Here is a 27,399-nt window from a genome sequence, read left to right as displayed (position 1 = left end):
AATCAGAGCCTCACAGGAAGGGAGGGAGGTTCGGCACACTCGCACGCGGGGGGAGACTACGTTTCTAAAACATTCACATGTTATTGAATCACACCAGTTATAAAATATGTATAATAGTCAATTGGACCGCTATGAGCTCTGGCTTGGGACGATTTTGAATGAGGGCTGCAGTTCCATTAGCCCCATGCATCTCACCCACTACCACAGCGCAAAGGAGCGAGCGAGCAGAGACGTATGTTAATTAGAGAGGGGGGAGGGGGCCCCCACGGTGTGCAATCGTGTAAGTGCTCACCAAATGCCTCGCACGCTAGACTTCAAATATTGTTCCACTTTAACAGTAAAACTATTCCTATTTGTGACTGCGGAGGGAACAAACGCCCCAGCAGAGGCTGAAGTCATGCAGGTAACAGCACCTAGGAATGGGCGGAGTCGCCAGCACCCAGCCCTGACTTTACAAGCATGCTTTCCCCAAAAGCTAGGCGGCATGCTCGATTTGGGGACGCTACTTTATTTGCTCTTGTACTTTTCTCTATACAAATGTCATCACTAACCCAGGAAAACATTGCCTCTGACTTGGGAAAAATTAAAACCTGAATTTTTATTTTTATTAAACATCAGTAACACAAAACAGCCCGGAGGAAAAACATATGTATAATTCTTGTCCAAGCCTGGTTTATCAGGATGAGTCTTTTATCCTGCTACAAGATTTAATTGGTGCTGATTTCTGGAGCAATCCGCTAATTATTTCTCACTCTTGCCTTGGAAATATTTTAATGCTGCCATGCTAAAACTATTCTGAAGCTGTAAACCAGCCCCACCCCCAATCCAGCTTGCCAGCAAGGCTGCATAGCGATGCCACAGCAAGACACCGGCAGCCTAAGAACAGCTCTGTATAAACCTGTTCCCACACGCCAGCCAAGTGTCGCACTCACCTCGCAGCACCAAACCACCACAATCATGTGCTAAGTGTAATTAAACAGCTCAGCACTGCCGTACTACTGAAAGGAAACCGTGAAGGGGCAAAAAAACAGACTTATGCAGCAGCACCGTGCCAAGCACAGTCAGGTCTTTCTGGGAAAGGCTGAGCTTTCTAATGCAAGAATACAGCCAAAGCCCAGAGGGAGACTGGCTTCAGCCCAGCCCGTGCAGAAAGCAACGAGTGCTGCAATTATATAGTCTTTACATTTCATGCACGTCTATCCTGCAAATACATATATTTTAAAGCAGAGGATACTTAAACCTGCACTTCCCTAATTTAGCTGGCAGGTTACACAAAAGCTTTCTTGGGGGGCAGAAACTGTACTATCCATTAGCTAACACTTATAGATATCATGTATCTTACTTCACATCACTTATGGTGCTTTAAAATAAAATTAAACGCCAAGAGATCTATAGAAGGATAGGCCTGGGGATTCTGTGCAGGTAACTTTCACAGCCCCTGCAGAGGGAAAACTCGGCCATCACACGCATGCTGTTCTGGAAGAGCCTGGGCTCTGAGCCTGGCCAAGGACGTGGACTAGATAAAGGCAAAAGAGTGTTCGCACACCCAGGCCGCTGCACATGAAAGCTTATGGCTCCACAGTCCTGCCACCGGAGACCAGTTCTAACGGTGCTGGGAGCGAGGAAAACACGAGGCCACATCTCTACACTATACTTTTGTCAACATAAAATACTTCTGCTGTTGCTTTCATGTAGACGATTATACCTTGTGCTACAGAATCAGAATGAAGGGAGCAGCCAGGTTTATTACCAGATATTTAATGCATTAGCCACAGACAAGAAGAGTGCAGTAGATGGAAAGCCTGTAAGTGATTCTGCTTTAAACAAAACACTGAAATTTTCTAAGCAATAAAAAATTGAAACCAAAAGAAACTTAATGATGGGGCATGGCTAGGAACCCAAATATCCTGGGAAAATAGTGCAGGAGTTGTCACAGTTCAGAATCCACAGCCACGTGCATCTACTCCCAACATGCCCCGCACATGTACATCCCCCATCACATCACCTCCGTGCCCCGACGCATGTTCGGCATGCATGCTGGTACCAGGGCAAGAAGCCGCTCCAGGAAAAGGACGTTAATAGCATCTTTTGCCAGTTCTGGCAAGCTAACCGGTGCTCACTGCAGGACCGTGGAAGGTCTGCACAGTCCCTACCCTAAAGGGCGTAAAGTCCTGGTTGGAGGGTGGCAGATTTAACGACTTGTGCATGGGGCAGGGGGACCAGTAACCAGGTGCTACCATCATTGCCTCATGCCCTCGCCCCAGCAGAGCTGGGCGGGTGTCAGACCCATTAAACAGCTGCTCCGGGGGGGGAGGCAGCACACCCGAGCAGCAGGGTAGATAAAAGCCAGGTGCCGACCTCTTCAGTCAGGTGCGGGCTGCAGGCTCTGGCTGCTGCATCCACAGACCTATTTCATCAGCGTGCAGGAAACCGGGGCCAATATTCATGTTTTATTTCACTTTACAGGGAAGCACACAGCACCGCATTTTCAAGACACCACAGTAGTTTCCTTTTCACTCTTTCTATGTAAAATTTGGCGGGGCACAGACACACAACATGACACAAGCTCCTTTTTTGTCTAAACAGATAAACTGGAAATTCACAAGAATATAACTCTTTACATCTCTCTCACAAAAGCCTCCAAAAAAAGGTGCCTGCAGATGACACAGAATGAACACGATTATATACATCATCTTACATCATTGAAGGGAGGGGTTAAAATCAGCATTGGACCCATTGGGAAAGCAAACAAATAAATACAGGTTATCTCCTTCTGATCTCCAGGATGCGGGAGGGAATGTGGGTGTCCCAGGATCTTGCCAGACATTACTGATCTCCCATTTTCACTTTCGATGTCTGAGAAGGAGAGAAAAAGGAAGGAAAGGTAAATTGTTAGCAGCAGCCCATGCTCTCACCAGCCTCTCCCCCAAAACCCTTTCGCTGTGCTCCTGGGGGTAAGGGGACCTGCTCTTCCAGCAGTTTGGTATTCATCAATACAACCCTGCGCCTCGGTTGTGACCCTACCGGGCTCACACACGGTCAGACCCGACCCACCCGGCACTGTCCGGCTGGAAGCCAGTTCTGCACTTTGCCCAGTCTTAGGCAACACAAGAGTCAATGGCCACGAGAGATGTCAGTCCCGGCCCCCCCTTTGGCTATAAAGGCAAGGAGAAGGGCTCTGATGACAGGGGAGGTAGAGTGGAAGGCCGCATTGTATACATTTCCTTAAAATGTACCCCTGACCAAGAGTCCTTCACCCAAGACATACTGACTGGAAAGGTCACGCAATCCAGGAAGTCACTCTACAAAGGGCTCAGCTGCCCAGAGACTCCTCTTCATGGACTTTCGCAAACGCCCATTTCTGTTACATACCTGAAGGATAGAGACGATGACGCCAAACAAGCCGATGGCACTGCCAAAGATTTCTACGATCAGGATCTTCACGAAAAGGCTGGGATTCTGCGCGTCGGCCAGGGCAGCGCCACTGCCCACGATGCCCACGCACACGCCGCAGAAGAGGTTCGAGAAGCCCACCGTCAGGCCCGCTCCAAACATTGAGAACCCTGTGCGGGCGACAGAGGGAATTGCAGGCTGAGCTCCAGGGGGGACGACTCCTGCTCCTTACTCCACGGGGCTACCAGTACGGGCTTAACATGTTAAAGAGCGAGCCGGGGCAGCTCAAGGCACCAAGGAATCCTCCTGGAGCCCGCAGAAGGGGGAAAGCAGGGGTCAGAGGGTCAGCTATAATGTTTCTAGGAAGCTGGCAACCCAGGAACCCTCGCACATGCCTCCTCCCGATTCCCTCAGCATTTGCCCCTGGGCAGGTGAGAGGCAAGTAAAAGGTGGGGATGTGTGAGTGGGGATGTGTGAGTGTGGTGGTGCAAGGGTTTTAGACATCCTAAGTGACCCTTAGAGTCTCGCGCTCCCTCACAATTAAAGATTATGCATTTAAAATAACAGGTTTTACATGAGAGAGGAGACTATGAAGATCATAACACGTATGTTATACTTACGTGCACTGCTGTGGTGCCAGGCAAAATACCCTGCAGAAAAGACATTTGGAACCCAGGTGGCATTAGGCATATTTAGGGACCTTCATTTCAGCTTTTATTTTGCCTGGGAATTTCAATGTGATGATAAAAAAAAAAATAAGTGGAAAAAATTACTTTGTTATAAAAACACAGGAAAAAAAATCTGTGGAAAAATCCCTAGGAAAAATAAATAAAAACTGAACACGAAGGACCCTAGGCCTATTGTAAATTGCGCTTGATGTGGGCTTGGCCCTCAGAAAGCCATGAATAAATTATCTCAATTAATAAACTAGTAAACCTCCCATACCAAAACAGAACTAGCTGCCAGCTCTCAAACAGTAACAACCCTGCACATATTACACCAGGACCTAAAACACCAATACACCTCCTGTTAGGGAAACAGAACGAACCAGGCTGCTAGAGATCCCTACACAGAGGCTACAGGCTCGCAGAATCTCTCATGTCAATCACAGACAAAAAACCCGGATTCACCAGCACCAAATACAGAAATGTGCAGATAAGAACTGAACTGGAAACAAGCAATGGAACAAACAAACAGACCATCATTCCTAATAAAACAATAATAAAATCAAGAAATATAAAGGCATTTATTAGTGGATGTTTTACCAAATCTTTAAACAAAAAAATATCACACACACCAATCATAACAGTAAAACTACACCAAGAATATTTCCAAACAGCCAACAAGACATTTAATAATTAAACTCAAGAAAATAAAAAAAAAGTTCTCCTAAACCAATAAAATATTTCAAATAAAAAGACTTCAAATAACACCTAAGAGACAGATAGACAGACTCTCTCTCGGCCTCGCTCCTTGGGCCGCACTCTTCCAGCTGCAGTGGGATGAGGTCCCGCCAAGCCCTGCTGGGTATGTGTCTTTGGCCGCCACAGGAGCGATTTTTGGGGGGCGGGGGCAGACACCTTTTACCTTGCCTCATGATAAAACCGCCCCTGGAAAAAGCATCTTGAGGGAAGAAAGAGGAAATCCACGCAGCCAGCGTTCTCCGGAGCCCGTCCCCTTCCAACGCTCACATTACACCGCCCCTCTTCTTCCTCAGCTCAGCTCACCCCAAGCAGCTTGGGAGGATTTTAAAAACCAAGCCTTCCCCCCAGCTCATCCTCGCAGGGCTGGAGCTCTGCCACACAGAGAGAGGGGGGGGGGGGGTCAGTCGGGGTCCTGGCCACCCGCCCGTGTGCCTCTTTCCTATCAGTTCTTCAGGTTTTAGGAGCAGAAGTCACACCATCCTTCTGCAATGCAGCTACAGCCCAAATCTTCCAAGCACATCCATAGATTTGGGACCAAGACACATTCAACATATTTACACTAATTACAGCAATTACAACGCTCGTTCAGCGCACTACATTTCATTATACTGGAAGCCCATGTGCGGCCATCTCTGGAGAGGGAAGCCTGGGAACACAAGGCAACGTCTGAGCTGCAAGAAAGCTTCCAAAAGACAGGGAGGAACATTTCCCGAACTACAGTGAGTGAAATGAGCAGAGCGAGCTCTCCCGGCTTGTACTGCTGAACTGCAGCCGGAAGACCACGTGCTCCCTCCTCTCTCTGTATAAACCCGCAGAAGGGAGAAGCATTTCCTGCTGAGAGTCAGAGCCTTTACCAGGGAGACCATCGCAGGGATGAAGGACTGAATCCTATTTTGCTACATGGAGTCTTTGCGGCCAGTGATCTCTTACTGGACCGATATAAGCCTTAGCCAGAATCACACAGGCCCCTCATTTCTATGTATTAAATGGCAGAGTTTCCCTTTCCAAACTAAAATTATCACATCAGCAGTTCTACTGTGGGTCAGAGGCGAGGTGCTCAAAAGATCACAGCCCACAATGCAAACCCTACAAAGAGATTTAAGGAACTTAAAATGTATTTTGCTGGAGAAAAGAAGGAACGGGCGGGGCATAGGATGGAAACACTCGCCAATTAAAGCAGCAAATCCAGTCCATTTTACCACCTGTGAAAATATAAGGTATCAGACGTGCAAGCTGGGCAGCAGGGGGAGCCAGGGGCAATATACACGGCTTGAACTGTTTTGCAGATATTCCTAGCAGTTGCATTTTATATCGTTTGCTGGTTTTAGTTTTCTGCTTCTTCTGCACTAAATAAACATTTAAAAAAACAAAAAAGAAGAAGAGGAGGCTTCCATACCAAGCAGACAGGTTTTTACAGTGGTGCATTTTCTGCGAGCTTTCAGATACACTGACAGACCAAAACAGTATTCCCAATTTATTTCTGTGCAATTTGGCAACTTTCGCACTCAATTTTATTTGTGTGTCTGACGGTCACCATTATCAGCGGAGGAAAGACGAGATTGAATGCCTCTAATATCTCAAGGTTTCCATGCACAGGAGCTTTTTCCATTGAAAGGAGGCATTGGAACGAGGGGTCATGGGATGAGGGTGAAAGGGGGCAGATTCAGGAGTAATCTGAGGAAATATTTCCTTACAGAGAAGGTGGGGGGGATGCATGGAACGGCCTCCCAGGGGAGGTAAGGACAGGATCTGAATTCAGGAAAGCTTGGGGCAAGCACAGAGGGTCTCTGAGGGAGTGGTAGGGGCTGGAAGCTGAGCCGCTGCTGTGCATGGACAGAGTAGACAGATCAGAGTCATTTCCTGCTGCCGTGTTTCTGTAAGAGGAACAGCTATGGGCAGATTCATTTTCTTCTACTCCTGCCACCCTCCAGCCATTACAGTTTGATGGTCAGAAAGATGACCCCACCACATCACTAGCATGAATGTGTCTCACCATTGTGGAACGACATAAAAATAATCAAATTCTGCATGAGATCAACACCGCGGATCCCTAAGAGAAGGGTGCATGGGGGCGATTTGCTGATGCGACGGTTACTGCTCTTAACCAATAAGCCTTGATGGTTTGATGCAACTCCGCATTGCTCTGCACGTCAATGGCAGGGGGGAAAGGGGAACTGGATTCAGAAAACACCGAGAGCACCGACTTTTATGGTCTGGGGAACTGGACAAGCAAGGGGCAGCGGTTACTACCCTTAACAGAAGGCACTGGATTACAACCCTTAACCAATAATCCTGGATGCTTGTAACACAACTACCAAGTCGCTCTCCACTTTGATGGCGGAGGCAGAGAAAAGGAGTTGGATTCAGACGACAGCTAACACGTGCCTTGACGTTCACGGTCTGGGGTATGAATGCGCAGACATAAGGGAAAAGGCACAGGGCGGCTTCAATGGCCAAGACCAAATGCAAAGCACGTCAAGCAGCCCTGTCTGAATTTCAAGAAGGCTCGTCACCCAGAAAACATGTTGCTAGCAGTAAATATTTATGGGTTATCATAAGGCTTGGGGAATACTGCACACAGAACAGCCATTGCTACCCTTAAGAGAAATATGGGGGTAACCAGCAAGGAGCGGCAGTTACTGCCCTTAACAGAAACATGGGGGTAACCTGCACGGAGCGGCAGTTACTGCCCTTAACAGAAGGCATGGGGTTAACCTGCAGGGAGCGGCAGTTACTGCCCTTAACAGAAACATGGGGGTAACCTGCACGGAGCGGCAGTTACTGCCCTTAACAGAAACATGGGGGTAACCTGCAGGGAGCGACAGTTACTGCCCTTAACAGAAACATGGGGGTAACCTGCACGGAGCAGCAGTTACTACCCTTAACAGAAGGCATGGGGGTAACCTGCACGGAGCGGCAGTTACTGCCCTTAATAGAAACATGGGGGTAACCTGCACGGAGCGGCAGTTACTGCCCTTAACAGAAACATGGGGGTAACCTGCAGGGAGCGACAGTTACTGCCCTTAACAGAAACATGGGGGTAACCTGCACGGAGCGGCAGTTACTGCCCTTAACAGAAACATGGGGGTAACCTGCAGGGAGCGACAGTTACTGCCCTTAACAGAAACATGGGGGTAACCTGCAGGGAGCGACAGTTACTGCCCTTAACAGAAACATGGGGGTAACCTGCAGGGAGCGGCAGTTACTGCCCTTAACAGAAACATGGGGGTAACCTGCAGGGAGCGGCAGTTACTGCCCTTAACAGAAACATGGGGGTAACCTGCATGGAGCGGCAGTTACTGCCCTTAACAGAAACATGGGGGTAACCTGCATGGAGCGGCAGTTACTACCCTTAACAGAAACATGGGGGTAACATGCACGGAGCGGCAGTTACTGCCCTTAACAGAAACATGGGGGTAACATGCACGGAGCGGCAGTTACTACCCTTAAGAGAAACATGGGGGTAACCTGCATGGAGCGGCAGTTACTGCCCTTAAGAGAAACATGGGGGTAACCTGCATGGAGCGGCAGTTACTGCCCTTAAGAGAAACATGGGGGTAACCTGCACGGAGCGGCAGTTACTACCCTTAAGAGAAACATGGGGGTAACCTGCACGGAGCGGCAGATGCTACCCTTAAGAGAAACATGGGGGTAACCTGCACAGAGCGGCAGATGCTACCATGAGAAGCTTGCTGGGCAGACCTTTTCTATTTTTCCATTACCACGTTCCTATAACTGAGGCCTAGGAGAAATAACATGTAATCTTGTTTGGCAGGATTGCTCTTCAACCATTTTTAGATTCAGCACTTGAACCCAATTCTTCAACTCGTGAGAAGCGAAATGACTCCTTCCTGTAACCCAAGACCTATCCCGATTAGGGTTTAGACAAACGTGCCAGTCACCCCCAGTTATATCATATTTTATAGCCTGGTGGAAAGAAGTGTACCCTGACTGACATTACAACAGTAATAGCTTTCCCTATAATGTACACTCTGCAATCACAGATCCGGATTCTGGAAACCTCTGACCCACCTAGTCTAGTTGTTCATGTTCAGAACAAGCCCAGAAGCTCTTGAAGCAATGCTAGTTGGTTTTTTTTCAAAACTGGCCATATCTTACACCTCTTAATAAGGGGAACACTGTGCAGTCAGAAGCCTTCACTAGCAATTAGCCTGTCGTCTGCCTCCATCCTATTTGAAAACGAGAGATGAGAAGACATTCCAGGTCTCTGCCCTTCATATCCTGTAATCCCTAAAATGTCCTGAGAACCCGCACAGTCTATGGTTCAGCATCCCCCACCCCCGGCCCTCCCATGGCAAGACCCATTTTACTGTTAAAAGTAAATCCACCACCCTCCCAGAGGATAAGGCCCTTGCACAACCTGCATAGGAGAAAAACCCCGAGATCAGAGCACAAACAGAACAAAAGGAAGAGGGGCCCAATTATAAAGAGAGTCCCAAAAGCTGTGGTTTCATGAAGCACACATTACCTTTTGCACGTACAAATAAAGTCCACAACCGGCTCACTGATGCCGACTTGGAATTCGCTGCCATTTACAAGATACTGTTGTAAAAAAAAAACGCTCAACAGCAACATCAGCTTTGCAAACAGAGTGACAGCAGCAGAATTCACATTCACCTGCCTAAAGGTCTAAATATAAAATAAAAAAACCCACCAACTTGAAAGAGGGAAGTTATCTCACTGCATCGTGTGGGCCTGCCAAATCCCCACAGTAATCTTCTGGCCGATTCAATCAAAGTCAAACGTAATAGCCTGGGCCAAGGATCAATGTGACGGGAAAGCAGTGAATTGGTTTTTAAGTATCACATAGCTTCTTTGGGTGAATCCACCACTTATCTTCCCAGCACTGCTGATCCCAAACCTTTTTGCTTCGACTGCCATATTATTTCTGCAAAGCTCCGACAAGAGGTTTTGTACGGCCTGCAAGAAATCCTGAAAAATGAATATCTTACTTAGGGTTATAGCCGAGATAAGCAACTTATCATGGAGTCAGGAAGACCAAGGTTATCCGTGAAATTATGTAGACTGATTGCAAAACCCGAGCGCTACCAGCACCTGATCAATTTTAAATATTCATCCTTTCACCTCTAAAGCCCAATAAACCCGAGAGCCAGCTTCAAGGAACGTCGCTGGATCTTCCAACTCCTTGGGTTACCCAACAGTTCTCAGATTATTCCACCAACTGCGGTTTTCCGTATCATCCTGCTGCTCACCCAGTACCTCGATCTTCCAGTCAGCCATCAAGTTCTCCAGATGCACCATCAATCTCTGCACCTGCCGGGCCACTGTCCACCACAATTTCCAGCAGCCGATCCATGCACTTGGGAAGCTTACCCCAAAAATGTATCTATAAGCCATTTAGGCACAGCAGTAACATGAAAGGGAAACAAAGCCGACCATTCCTCAGAGGAGGCGGCGGCTCTCGCAGTCCAGCCCAGGCTTTGCTTCTTAGCATTTTTATGCAGCCACACTTTTTTTTTTTGTCATCCTTGGACATTTTCAAAGAAAAAGTGTCATTGAAAACTATGCAAAATTTAGCTTGATCAGGGAAGTGGTGGGCACAACGGTTCTATGCTGCTGCTCAGTCGGTGCGTCCCGCCACTCCTACTATACTAAGGGAGCTCCTCGCTGGTAACTTCTCGCCCTCCTCTATTTGTACAGATACCATACGCTGTGTGCACTGTTGAAATCTTGCTCGTCGCTGTCTAATGAAATTTTCTCATTCAATAATTGTGACAGAGCAATCTGGAAATGCAGAAGTGAAAGAGAAACATATCTACAATAATATATGGAAAAAACAGTCTGAGCTCAATTTGGGGGCAATAGTGCAGACATCAGGAAGCTGTGCTGCACCAGTAAAATCTGTGTTTCAAGTAGAACCCAGGAATAATCATTAACTCAAAAAACCAGGGCACTATTACTGGTAAAAGGCACCCACCCCACAGCTGTTCAACTGCCCGACTCCCTGAGAGTCGACAACAAACGGTGCGTTTTAAGATGCACATTTCTATTTATCCACATGCCTCCTTGCTTCTAAACTCTGACCTCAGAGTTTGTTACACAGAATTTACCTTCTCCCTATTTGCGGGTTCATGATTATTCATGAGACAGTACGATGTCATAAGGCTGCCCAGCTTCCTGGAGTGTCTGCATCCTCTCATCCTGAGCTCATCCATTTCACATCTCTGAAAGCTGTACCCACCTGCCTGGTAGTTCTTGCTTCCAATAGTCTCTGGGGTGGTGCCCTTGAAACTCTGAAGGAAAAAACAAATACATAAAACCTGGAATCATCTGTGGCGGTTTTCTGAATCAGAACTTGCTTTGCTGCTAGCTATGTACCAGAATCATTAGAGAGGGCCATGCAGCTCAAGGAAACTCAGCACATATTCCAGCGTCAAGGAAGACAACCTGAGGCAAGCCAGGCATTTCATCCATCATCTCCATCCGTGGAAGCCAGGCTTTGTGATTACCACTGCACAGCCCAATTCTAAGCAACGGAACACAAGGCCAAAAACAGCCGAGCCACTTCCTCGGCATCAGAGACACTGGGAGGGTAACGTGCAAAAGCATGACATTACGTGTTTTCCTCACGCTTGTGCTAGGCACTCTGGGGGGAGCTTCAGGGTGCGCACACTCATGCACATACACGTACATGCAGAAAGCATGACATTACGTGTTTTCCTCACGCTTGTGCTAGGCACTCTGGGGAGAAGCTTCAGGGTGTGCACACTCATGCACATACATGCAGAAAGCATGACATTACGTGTTTTCCTCACGCTTATGCTAGGCACTCTGGGGGGAGCTTCAGGGTGCGTACACTCATGCACATACATGTACATGCAGAAAGTCACTGCTGGGAACACCCACAAGTTTTCAAAGCTGAAAATGACCCTCCCTGTGCAGTACTGGGCTGGATTAGAGGAAGCTGCCTCACTTACAGACCCAACTGAGCACTAGTGCTGCTCTCAGTGTATGCAGGTGCAAGCCCTTTCACCTCTCTTCCACTTCTCCTCCTCTCCACAATCCTTAACATTTCTCTTCACTCACAGATACAAGAGCCAGCAAAAAAGCATTTATAATGCTTATGCACAGCGCTGATGGGGCATTCTGGGCTGCAGAACAGAACTGTTTAAAACTCATATCCCTACCTAGATGTGAGAAACCTCTGCAAGAGATCCCTCCCATGTCTAGCACTCAGACCCGTGTCTGTGTATGAGGGAGGTGAGGGGGATCAGCATGTGTGTATCTGTGGTGAGGGGATATGGGCAATCGCTGACATATTTATATGCCTTGAGGGCTAAACTTATTGCATTTTAGCTTTATTGTACTTCTGTGAAGCAGTTCACATGACAATGCAAAATAAATCAGGAAATCCCTACCTCAGCCATATTGCTGATGACTATAGCCATGATAATGCCATAGATTGCCACAGCTTCACAGAAAATGATACTGCAAAGGAAAGACAATTAGTGCACGATTTAATGATCATCTATCATGAAAGCAACAAGTACGTACACGTGACTGGTAACCCCCTGGCTCTGCCACAGATTATCCGGGACGACATGCAAGTCACTTCACTCCCACTATAACTGGAGTGGCCACCTCCAGCCCGAGAGCCACAAACAGGCCTGGTTTTCGGGATATCCATAACGAATATGCATGAGATTCATCTGCATACACTGCCTTCCCACTGGAGATCCCGAAAACCAGGCCTGGAGTTGGCCACCCCGCACTTTAATCACTGGACAGTACTGAGGTCAATATGCAAAGGCTTTGGCTTGGTAACCTTTGGAGTTATTCAGACAAAAATCAAGAGGTAAAGTTTCTTCCCACTCCCCAATACAACCTTAGCTGTATAAGAGGCAGTGATGGAGGTGCTGCGGGGTGAGCACAGGTATTCAGCACTGCTCATCTCAGGTTAGCTGGTAGGACTGGCCGCTGAATATCAAGTTACACAGGTAACTTTCCCACTCACGGCAGTCGCCAGGGCTGAAAAGGCCAAGCAACCTAGCTGCTGCCTGCGCTGAGAAAACCTAACCCTGCTTACTGATGCTTCCTACTGCGATTCGGCTCTCCCCCCCCACCCCCAACAGCGACCTCAAACTGAGGGCCCTGCGAAAGAAGACGCCCCCGCAGCGATGGCTTTGCCTGCATTACTCTAGATACGAACTTACAGAACATCTTTCAGGTTTTAAGGAGCAAAGTCAGTGCTGCTGAACACTTCCTCTTTAACATCCTCCTAGTTATAAACTCAGGGCAGACGGACCAGCGGCCCCACCCGGAGCAGTGGCCCCTCTCGCGCAGGTCCTGTGCATACTGTCCCCCCATGGCATCACCAAACAGAGACCGCAAGAGAGAGCCGCGGCTCCGCAGAGGAGGACCCGGAGCGCCCGCGTTCAGACTCCGCCCACAGCGGGGGAGGGCTCTCCCTGCTGTCTTACCCCCGCAGGTCTCCTACCACCCGCACTGCCGGGCCGGGAGGCGCTTCGCACGAGGAGAGGAAGTACCTGACGAGGTTCTTGGTTTTAATCCTGGGAGCTTTCACCCCACCGCCGAGAATACTGGAGCCGGTGACGTAAATACCCCTGAACAAATGGAAAAGGAGCAGAAAAGACAAATCCTGTTATGTAATTATTGGAAATACACAAAACAGCTGGCCCCGAACCCAAAATCTCAAAAGAGACACTGAAGACCATGGAACAGTTTGAAGGTATTCACGTGACATGTAAGTGGAAGCCCCCTTGTGTTTTAAGCTTTGAAGAGATTATAGATCACCCGCTGCCTGCGACGCCGGAAGATTTAATGCCTTCTCCTCAGGTCGCTACAGAAAATGAACTTCGTCGCCAGCTTCTTAGCCACACAGCCTACAGCTCTGAGAAATAGGGAAGCCGGAAGGAGCGGGATAGAGAAAAAGCCAACTTTATGAACCTTTCCTGTCACTAGCAGCGCGTCACTTACCAGGCAGCACCCACCACAGAGAGGGAGATGGCCAGTCCAATGCCTAGGTTTGCCCACATGTAGGGCGAGGTCTCCGTTAAGAACCTAAACAGGGGAGGGGGAAAAAAAAACCAAGTGTGTGTTTAATCAAGCAGGTGTGGAAAATGCGAGGCCTGTTCAGAAGCCTTCACCATACGCAGAGACGGCGAGGCCATGATCAGAAGCCTCCGCTCTCCTGCCTCTCTGTCTGACTTTTATTGGATCCTGCAGGGCTTCAGTGCAGCCACCTCGCTAAGGACAAGGCTCTCTGTACGTGAGCTCAAATCCCCACCTGTCTTCCAGATGGCCATGCCAGCAGTCAGGTGCTAGAGGTGAGGGAGAGCTGCTGGCGAGGAAAAGATGGAAGCAGCTGGAGGAATAAAAAGTCAGAAGTATGTGCAACCCTCCCCCAAAATAAAACGACCCCTCCTTGCTAAAAACATGAACAAAAAAACTGGAGAAAAAGGAAACATTTCCCTGGCCTGTAACAATTCTAGGCGGACGTCTGAATGCTCTCAATATTTTTCCAGCCCTGGTTAAGTGACCCGGGGCCAGCAGTCAGGGCATAATTAAAGCCCCTGATTGCACTTGGGACTTGTATGGCCCTTGATTTTATCAGCTCACCTCACCCCACCAGGTGGGAGAGGAAGGGTTTTAGATGACTTGTCTGCTCCATCTCCAATGCTGGGAAACCCCCCCCCTCCCCGACGCCTAAGCTTTGAGGGACTGGCACCAGCCCCCGGACCCAGGCAGACAAAAGCTACCACCAGTATGAATGAGGAAGAGCAGCAGGGAGGCGCTGCCTCCTAAGACTTCTAGAAATGTCCCACCTCTGCCCATCCCTACTGCTAATCACTTCTACAGCGTCACCCAGAAACATAGGAGAAAGTCCCTGCTCCGTAGAGCTTACAATCTCAATCAAGACAAACATAAGAGAGTTTGGGAATTTCATTTATTAAGAAAATGGCGAAAATCAATAAGAGTGAGCAGGAAAATCAGGGGTTCAAGTGTAAAAGCAGCCGGAAAAGGGGTGGGTTTTAGACTGGATCTGATCCGGGCCACAAGGCGACTAAGGGAATGGGAAGCTGGCCCGCTGCTCTTTACAGGGGCGTCTCTTGTATGAAGGAAAACGCTCCTGTGGGAGGCACTTCAAGCCTTATCAAAACGCTGAGCCAAAACTGACGTAGTGCTTGTAGGGTGGGGCGGGGCGAGCTAGGACCGAACGGATCTGGTTCCAGGCTGCAAGCACTAAATGACGCCTCATGGTCGCTGTTTCCAGTACAAATGATGACACACGGGCCGAGGAAGAGAGGTCACCTCTAAACCGGGCCCAGCCTGCCAAAAAGAGGAAGACGCGGTCGGAGCAAACACAGCAGAAGAGATCAAATTACACAGGGCGGCCCTGCTGGAGAGCTCAGGGGCCAGCTCTGCGTGTGCAGCGGGTGCGGGAGCACTGCCACTCTGGACCCAGGGAGGGGTAACGTTTTTTGGAAAAGCTGGGTCCTAGGATGCTCATCAGCCCTTGACCCTGGCCATTCTGCTCACCTCGCATTACGTAGCATGCGTTTCTTGCTCTGTGTGTGCTGATGTGTAAACCTGCAACCTTAACTTGTAAATAAAATCGTTCTATGCTCACACAGCAAGAATATTAAAATGCATCGAGCAGAAAACGTTAGCCTGCAGGGCTGAAACAGAGAGAGAGCAGTGCAGATCCCTTCATCCATCGCATGCCACCCTTTCTGGTACTATCCAGGGTATTTTAAGCCCACATCTTCGCAAATTATTGAACTGTCTCCCTAATTCAAGAAGAGCTATAAAATGTTAGTAAAACCATGGTCTCACTTTTATCAGATCAAATTCATGTACAGAGAGCTTTGCTACCTAGCAAGTCAGCTACTGCTTTCCAGTCCCCAAGACCAGGGGCCTATTTGTGAGCATGGAAAAGCAGTTTGCGTTCTCCACCAATGCCTCCCGAAGCTCAGTCACTGAAACAAGCTGAGCTCCTGGGGTCTCCAGGCTCTCACAGCTTCCCCCTAACACAAAGGGGGCGGCTGTACTGGAAGCAGAGGGGGCAGCACAATTCCAAGCAGCATGGGACAAGCTACCAGGTTGCTGAGCGGGGACTGGCCCAGTGGCAGGGCCGTGCACTGGGAGGCAGGAGACCCATGCTTGATTCTTGGGTCAGGCTTCTGTTCCCCAGACTGGCCAGGGATGCTACAGAGATTGCAGTTACAGCCCCTGGGCGGGGGAGGGAGTCTCATCTAGGATGCACAGGTGCTGGATTCCTGCAGGAGATTCTGCTCATTTGTAGCCGTGGCCGCTGCTGTGGCTAGTGCAAGGTTCTTAAGGTGCCCTAGGCGAGACTTCAGTCATGCGACTAACTCCACAGCAACATCCTCCACCTTCTCCCCCCTCCTTTACTCTTCCCCGCTGCCCTCCCCCAGCAACGCCCGGGATCCTCTCTCTCCTAGCAGAAGTTGTGTCTGCATCGGAGAGAGCGCGCTCTAGGGAGGGGCTGAAACAGGAGACGCCAGCAGAAGCCCGTCCTCCCCACCACGTTGCACGTGCCCTCTTCCTGTCTTTCAGGCCCACACAGTAAAGACGCACGGAAATCGGGTGCTCAGTGTTGAGCGCCCGCTTTCCTAACGCGTGCCCAGCCACCTCTCCTGGGCGTGCGACACGATATTTAAATGAGGGGTCGCGCTAAAGACAATTGTGCGCCCCTAGCGCCTCCTTGCCAGGAGCTCAGGAGAGGTCGGCTGTCAGCGGGTTACGGAAGCTCGTTAATTAAACATCCCTCTCCATGATATTACGTCAGATGTTGTACAGGAAAGCAGTATCTTCTGCTTTTTTGGGCCACTCGGAAATTAACGCCTGCTCTTCGCTGGCATTCATTTTTGCGCGTACAAATGTGTGGATCAGGCACACTTTTTTTTTGTATTTGGGGCAAATAGCTAACAGCCTAATCGCCCTGCATTTCCATACGATGAGCACTATTAGCTTCAGGAAGGGGGGGGGGAATGACGCGTTTTGGACGCACTAAACCCCTTATGGTATAAGGGTTGTGGACACTCATCCAAAACGTGTGTCTAACCGCGGGTTAAACGGTGCGCTCGGCTGAGCAGGCTTTACTGTATCGGCCTATTTGTGGGCACACAGTGCATTCTCCTCTGCAGCTGTGGAGGGGTCAGAAGAGACGGGGCAGGGAGCTAATGACAGGGAACCTCTTGTGGCTCACTGTCTGGCTCCATCAATGCCGGCTTGGTCCTGCTGCTGCCACCCCTCAAACTGTGACACTCCAGGCGGGCGCCTGGTTCACCTAGTGCTGCCGAGATTGCTCAGCTAGATGGGACGTGGTGTTAGATAATGGGGGGAAAGCCTCAGGTAGCCCCGCAGAGCTTGACTGTAATGGAGTTGGAAGCCCAAGTGAGCAGGGTGAAAAAAAAAATGAATGCACAGCAGCAGGGAAGGGAGGGAGGAAGCAGAATCTGCAGTAAAAAAAAAAAAAAGGGCAGATTTAACCCACCGATCTCATGTCCAACAGCTTCTTTTACTGAAATCTAACCACATAGCACGCTTCACTGCAGACTGTCAGGACTATTGGGTCTATCCAAGCAAACGCAGCCGATAATGCCTCGCAAAGATCACAGCACAACGCAGACTGCTTTCCAACAAACAAAAGACCAGACTTTCCTGAAAAGTAAGCCACTGCTGCTCTGCTGGCAGGCCAGTAATAGCCAGCTCTCTCTCTCTCTGCTCCACAGCTTCTTACATGTAAATGAAGGGCTTGCGTGACCTTCAAAAGATACTGGGCAAGAATAAGCTATCAGTGCCCTCAAACATCAGACACCACCCAAATATGAAAGAAAATGACCTACAAGTCACATATGGCAAAAGCAAAAATAATAGATTGTTTCACATGATTAAACCTGCCCCAGTGAAAGAAGCGTCAGAGTCAGGGCACAGAACCAGGAAAGGCTTCTCTGAAATTAGGCTGCCTGCTGAAAATTAGGGGTGTGCAGGGGGAAAGAATTCAGTTTTCAATTTTTTTTCGGGAGGGTTTTTTTCCCACGAATTTCGGTTTGACGTTTATTTGAAAAAACTAATCAAACATTTAAAAAGAAAAAAAAATTTATATATATATATATATGAAAATATAACTGAGCCACCCAAGGCCTCCCAAGCCACCCTCCTAGAAAAATGCCAGGGCCAGGATCCCCCCTGGCTCCCACTTACCTGGTCTGGATGGGATCCGCCAGTGAGGCCTGGGCCCAGATCAAAGACTCAGCCTTGCACAGATTGCTGCAACCTTGGTCTAGGCCTCAGGCTGGGTCCTGACGCCTGGGCCTCAGCCTAGGGTCAAGCACAGGCCCGGAGTCCAGGCCTCAGAGCAGCTCTGAAAACATCCTCTTCTTTCTTCTTCAAGTGGCGCCGTCTGCGGGGGCCACACCGGAGTTAATCATTCACCCCAGTGGACAGAGGCCGTCGTGTGAGCTCCAGGCCTGGACATGTTGCTAGGCCGAGGTCCTGGCGTCTGGACCCAACTCCAGAACAGGCCCTGGTGTCAGGGCCCGGGCTCCGGACCAGGCCACAACGCCAGGGCCCAGGCATCGGAATACAGCTTCCGGGCCAGGCCCCAGCATAGGGACCAGGCCTCAGGACCCAGCCACAGGCCAGGCTGCGGTGTCAGGGCCCAGGCTCCGGACCAGGCCACAACGCCAGGGCCCAGGCATCGGAATACAGCTTCCGGGCCAGGCCCCAGCATAGGGACCAGGCCTCAGGACCCAGCCACAGGCCAGGCTGCGGTGTCAGGGCCCAGGCTCCGGACCAGGCCACAACGCCAGGGCCCAGGCATCGGAATACAGCTTCCTGGCCAGGCCCCAGCATAGGGACCAGGCCTCAGGACCCAGCCACAGGCCAGGCTGCGGTGTCAGGGCCCAGGCTCCGGACCAGGCCACAACGCCAGGGCCCAGGCATCGGAATACAGCTTCCTGGCCAGGCCCCAGCATAGGGACCAGGCCTCAGGACCCAGCCACAGGCCAGGCTGCGGTGTCAGGCCCAGGCTTTTGGGCTGGGCTGCAGCATCGGACCTGGGTTCCAGCCTAGGGAGAGGCCCAGGCGTCAGGTCCCAGCCTTGCCGATTCTGCGGATATCCGACAGATCAAGTGAGTGATTGTTTTGGGGTGGGGGAGGGGGGGTGGCCAGGGTCTTGGCCGAGGCCCCGGCCTCAGGCTTAGGCCTACACCCAATGCATATTTTCTAGTGAAAAAGCCATGAACTGAAAGCTACAGGGGGCTGTGACTGCAGTAAGGACCGCAAGGAGGGGGGAGGATTGATTGGAAACTCAGCCTCAGAGGTCCATGCATCGAGGCCACATCAGCCAAGGAAAGTTTTCTGGCTGCGGTCAGAAGTTTAGCCCACAATATCAGGTCTGACCTATCACAGGTTTTCTCCTGTTTGCAACCTTTGACAATGGAACAGTGCCGCACAGACATCATGCACAGAACTAGGTTATTACAGATCAACACCAGTGCACCTATGACACAATAAGAAAGCCTTCTCTAGAAATAAAGAAACATTAAACTTATCCTCCATGGGCAGCGAAAACTTTGAATAACTATCAAACATTACTAAGGGTGCTGTGGACGAGCTCCCAAGCACAGCTGCTGGCCAGAGCTGGGGGTCCACATCAGCCGTGATTTGTGGCCCATGACTAAGGACTGCTGCTGTGATGGCCGGAGCTGGGAGAGAGAGAGAGATAAGGGTACAGTGCCTCCCCTTCCCACCCCAGGCTTATGGTGCTGTAGTCCATTGGAGGAAGCTACCATGAGAAACCCATTTCTACCCTTCACATGGTTTCAGAAGCACCACTAGTCCCATTACAGATTTGTTTCCACCTACACAGAATTAATATTTTTGCTACGTTCAGAACAGTTTAATTTTTGAAGTATCATGGAGCCTTTTGACATTATTTGCACCCCGAGCTTGACAATTACATGACTATTGGAAACTGCATCAAAACCTCACAGCTCCTTTAAAAAAAAAAAGATTCCCTTCCACAATTCTATGGCACTTTAAAGCAAAAACCCCACTGAGCTCAGGCACAGAACGAAGAGGAGCTCTGCAGCCGCTGCCAGGGGGGTAAAGGAATCCCGAGGGCACCGTCTCTCTCTCTCTCTCTGTGCAGGCAGCTGAGCCGAGCCCTAGTTCTGCTGACGGAGTCTCACGTCTGTGCAGCTCACACTGAGCCAGAGAATGCGTACCTAACACTGCCCCTCAAGAACGTAACAGAAAACAAAGGAGACTCACCATGCCACGTCGAAGCGGAAGCCCAGGTCAAATATCGTGTAGCAAGTACCTGAAAAACAAAAAACAAACGGCCACCATGAGCCCCTGGAGCGTGAAGTAAACAGCGAGCCCTTTAGCCTCGCAGACACGGACATCTAGCCCGAGTTCAAATCTGGCTTTTAGGCAGCAGTAATAGCTAAGCCCCTCAAAGGGTCAACTTGCCCATTTCATGGTTCTCTTGCTCAAGTTTTATTCCCAAGTCTCCTTTCCTTGTTTTGTCCTTATACTTTTTGGGAGAATAAAAAGGTGTACGCTTTACTGCAGGCAGATTAAAATCAAGCAGCAATAGCATACAGCTCAAAAGCTAAGGCCAATGAAACAAGAATGACAAAAACCTTAAACAGAAAGTGACTGTGAAATGGCCTAGATTGAAAACCATTCAGTGTTAAGTGCAAGGCTAAGTCTAGGTCTAAATGGAGTTTATGCTCTGTACGTTAGTGGCTGCTCTCTGCTCCGCTCCAGGGACTGGTTCTGGCCAGTGATGAGCCCCTTCATCAGATAAGAACTTTTGATTAATATATTCCCCCGAAAAATCTGCATCTCTCTAAAGAATATGCATGAGATATATTTGCATACACAGGAGGCAGTGCATGCAAATGTTCTCTCCTGCATATTCATTGTGGATATCCTGAAAACCCGACTGGCTGGTGGGCCCCCAGGACAGGGTTGGGGAGCACTGCTCTAGAGGATGTGAATGCTATCTGTGAAGCATCTCCTACCTCAGAAGCTCTCACCTGGAAATCAAGCCCCCATTTTCCACATGATACCAAACCATCCCCATTCATCCAATTTCAATTCAGATTTCTGCTGCAGATTGAAAACCCAGTAACCCCCGGCTCACTCATGTGCCCTCGGTAGTTAAAATCCTATTTTCTCCTTCTTTCCTATAGGGGAACCAGCCAGTTCAGTTCAGCATACATTATGATGTCACTGAGCATTTCACAAGATGCCTTGCCGTTTGTTAGTGCCCGTGTTCAGCCCTGATTCCATTACTTAACTAGCTTCCTATAGGTAAGAAGAGTCTAATATTTAATGATATGCTTATTAAGCAGAAAGTCATATAATGACCACCGTCACAACCATGTGCAAATTTCTATATAAAAAAAAAGGAACCAAGGCATTATAAAATATTCCAACATCTTTGTCTACTTTTCCAGTGATGTTATCCTCTGTGTCCCCTCCTGCAACTAAGTTTGCTCTGCCTTCTGTTACATGTCGTTCTGCAACACCAAAGAGAACCCAAGACTGTAGTGAAGACCTGTATCGTATTTAGTGATGAAGGGGGGGGGGGGGGGGGGGGTTTGGTGGAGCTATGCCAGTGAATCTTATCCTTTGTGGACAACTTCTGTGCAGCTTTCCTATAACCTTTTGATTGAGAAGTTCTACCTTGAGAATTTTATTCAAATATGGATGGTAGATATACAGGTTGAGGAGACATTCTTAAAACAATGTCTAGCAATATGAGCCCTTCATTAGAATTATTTGGATACATCATAAGAAGTTGCCATACTGGGTCAGACCGAGGGTCCATCGAACCCAGCATCCTGTTTCTAACAGTAACCAATCCAGGTCACAAGTAGCTGGCAAGTACCCACACATTAAATAGATCTGATGCCACTTAATGCCAGTAATAATCAGTAGCTAATTCCCAAGTCAACTTGACTAATAACTTATGGACTTCTTCTCCAGGAACTTGTCCAAACCTTTTTTAAACCCAGCTAAGCAAGGAATTCCAGAGTTTGTGAGGTCAGTGAAAAAGAATTTTCTCTGATTTGTTTTAAATGTGCTACTTGCTAACTTCATGGAGCAACATAAATTACAATTGTTTTGTTGGTATTTTGACTTTGTGACAGATGTCCTGCTTTGACATAAGTTGGGCAAGAAGTGATCATTTGACAATGTTTTAGCAGGATGAATACCTCACGGTATGGTAGAAAGCTAAAAGTAGGCAGGACACAGGCGTACTTGTTCCCTCTAAGCTATGCACATGCATTCAGGTCATGAACCCTGCATACACAGTGCACACAAGAAATCCCATTATTTGCATTATACTGGCTCAAAGTGCTCAAATTTGAACTCAGCTTATGAAAGGTTGCACACAACCTTGTAACTTTTCAAAAATTACACGCAACATTGCACAAGAGTAACACAAACTATTTTTTCACAGAAAAGGTGGTGAATGCATAAAACAGCCTCCTGATGGAGATGATGGTAAAATCTGTAACAGAATTTAAGAATACATTGCCTAGACACAGAGGATCCTTAGCTGCTGGGAAGTGACAGTAAAGCTGGCATTCAAGTAGAATGCAGTGTACAACAGAAAGAGAAAATGGACAGTCGACATAAACCTTGTGATCTTCATCTGCCCTCATATTTATGTTTCTGTGACACACCATGGGAAAGAAAATTGCTCTCCCCTCAGTGGCTAAAGCTAGTCGGGAGGTGTCACAAGGTGGATGGATTTAACTGTGTGAGTTGGTCTTTGTGGGCACATTAGGAGGTGAAAATTATTAATGAAACTTCTATGTAGACTCCTCCTGCTGGGTGAGTCAAACATCTTTTAAAAGCCATGACAAATACTTTTTTTTTACCAAATATTTCCAGAATCTCTTCTTTTCTGACCGTTCCTACTTCTCTTTTTTCCATTTGTCCTCCATAGCCAATAAGTATTTGAATGAGTCAATACATGAATTTATAGCTATATCTCCTGAATGTTAGCCACCAAATTCTCAATTATCAAGTGACAATGGAGGGTGGGGGTGAGAAGACAGAGGGCTAGAGACGGCCTGGAAAAGATTAAAGAAGTAAAACAAAAATCAGGGGGTGATAATCAAAAGTGTGTGCGCTGGGTGAGAGCATCCATACTTGACCCTACACTGAAAGTGGGCAGCGCTGGGATGGGGACAGAAAGCCATGCACAGGGATGTCATGTCTGCAATCCATGCATTCATTCAAGTGCTTGTTTTGAACCTGCCCCCTCAGTTTTCAGAGAGCTTGCAAGTTTGTGAATGTTTACCTTTACTCTGCTGATTTAAAAAGAAAAAAAAAATACCCACTTACATTTTGGCTCATCTACTATTGAAAATATGCAGGTTTAGAACAGTTTGATAGCCAAAATAACACCAAGTTAATAAAAATTCAATCTGAGGCTTTCTCCGCCAGCACATCGCCAAAACTCTGTTTATCAAAATTCTGCTTTGACCTCTGATGTGGGACTGATGGAGAATAAACTAAAACCCATGCAGATTCATCCAGCTTTATCCGGCTCAGGATGTGAAGCCCAAAGACTGCATACAAAACAAAGCAGCAGGAATACCCAATTGTACCCAGAACACGTCTTTCAGGCCAAAGACCAGATTAGTCTACCCTTACTTTTTATTTACAAAATTAACCTTGCTCTACAGGTAACTCTTTTTCCATTGTATGCAGTGTTTACAGCTCATGGTGGAAGACAGACAAGAAAATGTGCCGAGAAAAGGGAGCTGATGAGGGCTGGCAAAGAATAGCAAGTGGGAAGATGATCAATTAATTATTATAAAAAAGGAAGAACCAATAGTGATGCGTCTGAAAGTCTTCACCATTTCAAGTAGAAACTGCCACTCAAGAAAAGAGCAAACTATTTTTAAACCAGATGCCAGTTATGTCTCTAAATTATCCCAGCAAGTACCCCTGATTCTAAATTCAGTTGTCTAAATTGTTTCTATATGAGATGTTTTTCTTTCTTGTTTAGAGACAAAAGAATTTTGCTAAATGGTTTTTGAAGAAAATATTCTTTGCCTCATGAAGATGTCTTAATGATCTAAGAATAAATAAGACATATCCTAATGATCATCTCTTCAGCCTCCAGCTTTCCCACTTCTCATTAATGCCGCACTATTCTACTTATTCCTGTGTTATCTATTTATTTGTATAGCACCACATAAAAAAATAAATGCATGAATGTTATTTTTGAGGCCCACAGAGTTCCAGGAATAGGAGAAGTGCTTAACTGAACTGGCCCCTTCTTTCTTTCCTCTTCAACAAGATTATGTACCAAGGAGAAATATTACTCAAGACTGAAAGCACAAGATTTCATAAACTGAAGTCAATTTAGTGGAGGTTACCTAATACCTTTCATTTTCACATAAAAAAAGTCAAATCTCACCCCCAAATATCAGTAAATTATACTTTTCTATCATTTGGAGCTCTAGACTTTTTTTGATTTGGTGTATTCATAGCAAAGACAATTCTAACACATTAACCTCCATTCCTAATTATTAACTTGATATCACATTCTTAACTTCCTCAGAAAAAGAGGCTGAAATCAAGTGACAGTCATGAATGCAGAAACACTGGAATTGGGAGAAAAAAAACCAAAACTCCATTGTCAGAAGAGATTCTCTGGTTTACATACATCGCTGCATAAGTCCTGAGTACTGGCAAAAGTAAAGATGATCAACAACTTAAAAAGAACCACTTATAACAAACAGTAATTTATTAGAATAAATAATCTACACTCTGCTAAGGAGATATCTAAGAACTCTTCACAGCACTGTATAAATTGATGGCACTTAAGAAATAATAGATAATACAGCCTCTGAGATTTTCCTGAATAATTCAATGCAGGGGAGAGATGCATTTCTTTACAAGAGGAATTTTAAGGATCTGATTTCAAAATATTTTAAAATTGTGTGTATGGGTTGGTCCATTGAGCACTGCAATACAAGAGATTTGAGTTGAACTGCTACATCCAACTTTTGCTCATCTTTCAGGCAAGAGTGAGGGAATCCTAGCCATCAGACACCAGGAATCTACCACTAGGTTTCAAAATGCACAAAGCAGGCCCCCTGCCAGAGGCAGCTCCACTGATCACTGGGTTTTAAAGGGAGATTAGTAAGAGAAAAAATGTAGTAAGAGGAAACATTTAGAAAAAATATTTTCTAAAGACATATGACGCCCTAATTTTGGGATCTAAAAGCATAAAGGAGCAAGAGCTCAAACCCTCTCTCCCCATTCAATAAGCTTTCAGAGTGAATACAGGAGATAATTTATTGACTGTCTCAGTATTTCAATCCCACAATACAAGTTTTATATTTTAGTGCGTGCCATTCTTCCATTTTTATGATTGTGCAGTATATCACATTTGTTTTTAACTACACAAAAAACTGTATGTACAGGTGGCCATTCATTGACAAAGTTTCCTAACATACCACCTATCTCGCACATGCTCTCTCCCTCTCAAGTTGTGACCATCTGGAAGCATTTGGTACAAGTACTGTAAAAGACATGGTCCCTTCCCGGGTAGGGCAAATGATTCACTGCCTGTACAGCACAAAGCCTGGAGGAAAAGCCCATAACACGTTAGCCAGGAAGACTAAGGAAAGCTACTGCTCTCCCTGCAGTAAACAGATGTACTTTATAGGAGCTGCCAGAGACTTGTGACCCGGACTGGCCACTGTCAGAGACAGGACCCTGGGCTAATGGACCCCGATCTGACCCAGCAAGGCAATTCCTATGTTCTTATCTTGCAGGTCTAAGGAGAGAGCACCGAGGGAAACCGTAATTGCAGTAACGAAAACTCAAAATCTCGCTGAAGGTGACCTGCGATCAACCACAAAAATACAAAGTATTGCTAGCACTCCGGCGCGTCAGGCCGGGCCCGCGGGCCCTGCAGCATGGCTGGGCAAAGCCGCCCTTACCCACGATGAGGAGGGTGCTCCAGAAGGCCAGGGTGACCCCGGCGTAGAGCATGGCGTGTCCGTTCATGATTGCGGAGGCCGGAGGTAGGCAGGGGGGCTTGCGGCCGCTCACTCACTGACGAGCCGCGAGGCTTCCGGTCGCGGGGCGGCTCGCACCACGAGTCAGCTGACAGCGCCCGCCCACGCCTCTGCGCGCGGCGTTCAATCACGTGAGGGCCTAGCTGCAGTGCGAAGGCGCCCCGCCCCCTTCCCCGGCCTTAAAAATAGACCCCGCCCTCCCCCTTCTCCCTGTCCGGAGAGAGGCTTGGAACGCACGTTCCGCCACCCGCTTTTCCCTCGTTGGTCCAGCCAGCAACCGCTACGTGATTACCTCATCAACAGCAGCGCCAATCAGAGATGACGGGAAGAGCAGCGCAAATGCTGAAGGTGACTGCTGCTGCACAGCACGGATGGAAGAGGTAGGTGTACGTAGTTGCAGAATGATGAATCGCCGACAGCAACCAATCAGCAGTGAGAGAAACAGCGGGGCGGATGCGGAAGGTGATTGCTGCTTCTGCTCAGCATGGGTGGAAGAGAGAGGTGTAAGCAGTTACACGGAGGAAGCGCTCTTCCAGCAACTTTCATTGAACTTGCTGAATTCTCCCCAAATTTGGGTCCTGAACCCGAAGCTGCTGACCTCCCTACTTTATGCTGCTGAAGAGTCTCCCAACCAAGCTGCTGTCTAGGAAGGGCGGACAGAGGGAAGAAGTACGTGTTAGAGAATGTGTGTGTCTGTCTGCCCCTGCCTTCAACAATGGGTTAAGAATATAAGAAAATGCCATACTGGGTCAGACCAAGGGTCCATCAAGCCCAGCATCCTGTTTCCAACAGTGGCCAATCCAGGCCATAAGAATCGGGCAAGTACCCAAAAACTAAGTCTATTCCATGTAACCATTGGGTAACACCTACCCTTGGGAGGTGTCAGAGCTTTTAAATTTATTTATAAATAATTTTTTTACAATAGCATTACAAATGCAATTGAAGAAAAGTCAGTGTAATTCAAAACTGAAAATAACAGGAATACATAACATGAAAAAATAATTATTCTGACGGAAGACCCCTAAAGGGGGATCTAGTTGCTTTCTTTCTCCCTTCTATCCAGGAAGCTAATCTTCAATCAGGAAAAAATTAAAGTATATTCATTCTCTCACTCACACATTCACAAATACATTCCCTCTTTCTCATTCATACACCTGCTATCTTCCTTACTATAATTATTTATTTATTTGTTTGTTTGGTTTTATATATCAACATTCGATATGGAATATCACATCGGTTTACAGAGTAATGCATGGAATAATATGACAATGTTGTCTTATTATTTTTACATAGTAATAGATAGCTTATTTAACAATTTGGAATTCTCGTTTGATATACACAGAACGCATGAGATGAGATAGGAGTGTCTTATTCTTCTTGAGAGGGCAACTAAGAAACACTTGGCAGTTTAGACACTTGAATAAGGACTCTGTGACTGAAGTTATGTAGAGGACCAGGGAGTGGGGTAGGGGGGAGCAACT

At 47.7% G+C, this 27,399-nt stretch overlaps 1 protein-coding gene across 1 annotated transcript; it reads right to left on the bottom strand.

The window, feature by feature from the left end:
* Nucleotides 1-578: 578 nt before the first annotated feature.
* ATP6V0B (ATPase H+ transporting V0 subunit b) lies at nucleotides 579-26,040 on the bottom strand. The gene is made up of 8 exons (XM_029617621.1): nucleotides 25,841-26,040; nucleotides 20,124-20,172; nucleotides 13,797-13,880; nucleotides 13,346-13,423; nucleotides 12,218-12,287; nucleotides 11,041-11,092; nucleotides 3,373-3,563; nucleotides 579-2,856 (listed from the first exon to the last, which is right to left on the bottom strand). Exons 1-8 carry the CDS (start codon nucleotides 25,905-25,907, stop codon nucleotides 2,827-2,829), a joined length of 621 nt encoding a protein of 206 aa, XP_029473481.1. The 5' UTR covers nucleotides 25,908-26,040; the 3' UTR covers nucleotides 579-2,826.
* Between the last annotated feature and the right edge of the window lie 1,359 nt (nucleotides 26,041-27,399).

Source organism: Rhinatrema bivittatum, chromosome 10 (genome assembly GCF_901001135.1).
Source record: "Rhinatrema bivittatum chromosome 10, aRhiBiv1.1, whole genome shotgun sequence".
Taxonomy (NCBI): Eukaryota; Metazoa; Chordata; class Amphibia; order Gymnophiona; family Rhinatrematidae; genus Rhinatrema; species Rhinatrema bivittatum.
This window is presented reverse-complemented; position numbering and strand designations above follow the sequence as displayed.

What these genes read in the sequence shown, in the direction of transcription:
- ATP6V0B (XM_029617621.1), bottom strand. Translation starts at nt 25,907, where the DNA reads ATGAACGGACACGCCATGCTCTACGCCGGGGTCACCCTGGCCTTCTGG. An exon ending in TTCCGCTTCGACGTGGCATG is followed by an intron (nt 13,881 to 20,123) that starts GTGAGTCTCCTT and finishes TCCCCTGTTTAG; the next exon opens with GTTCTTAACGGAGACCTCGC. An exon ending in AAGCAAGAACTACCAGGCAG is followed by an intron (nt 3,564 to 11,040) that starts GTGGGTACAGCT and finishes TCGCCCGCACAG; the next exon opens with GGTTCTCAATGTTTGGAGCG.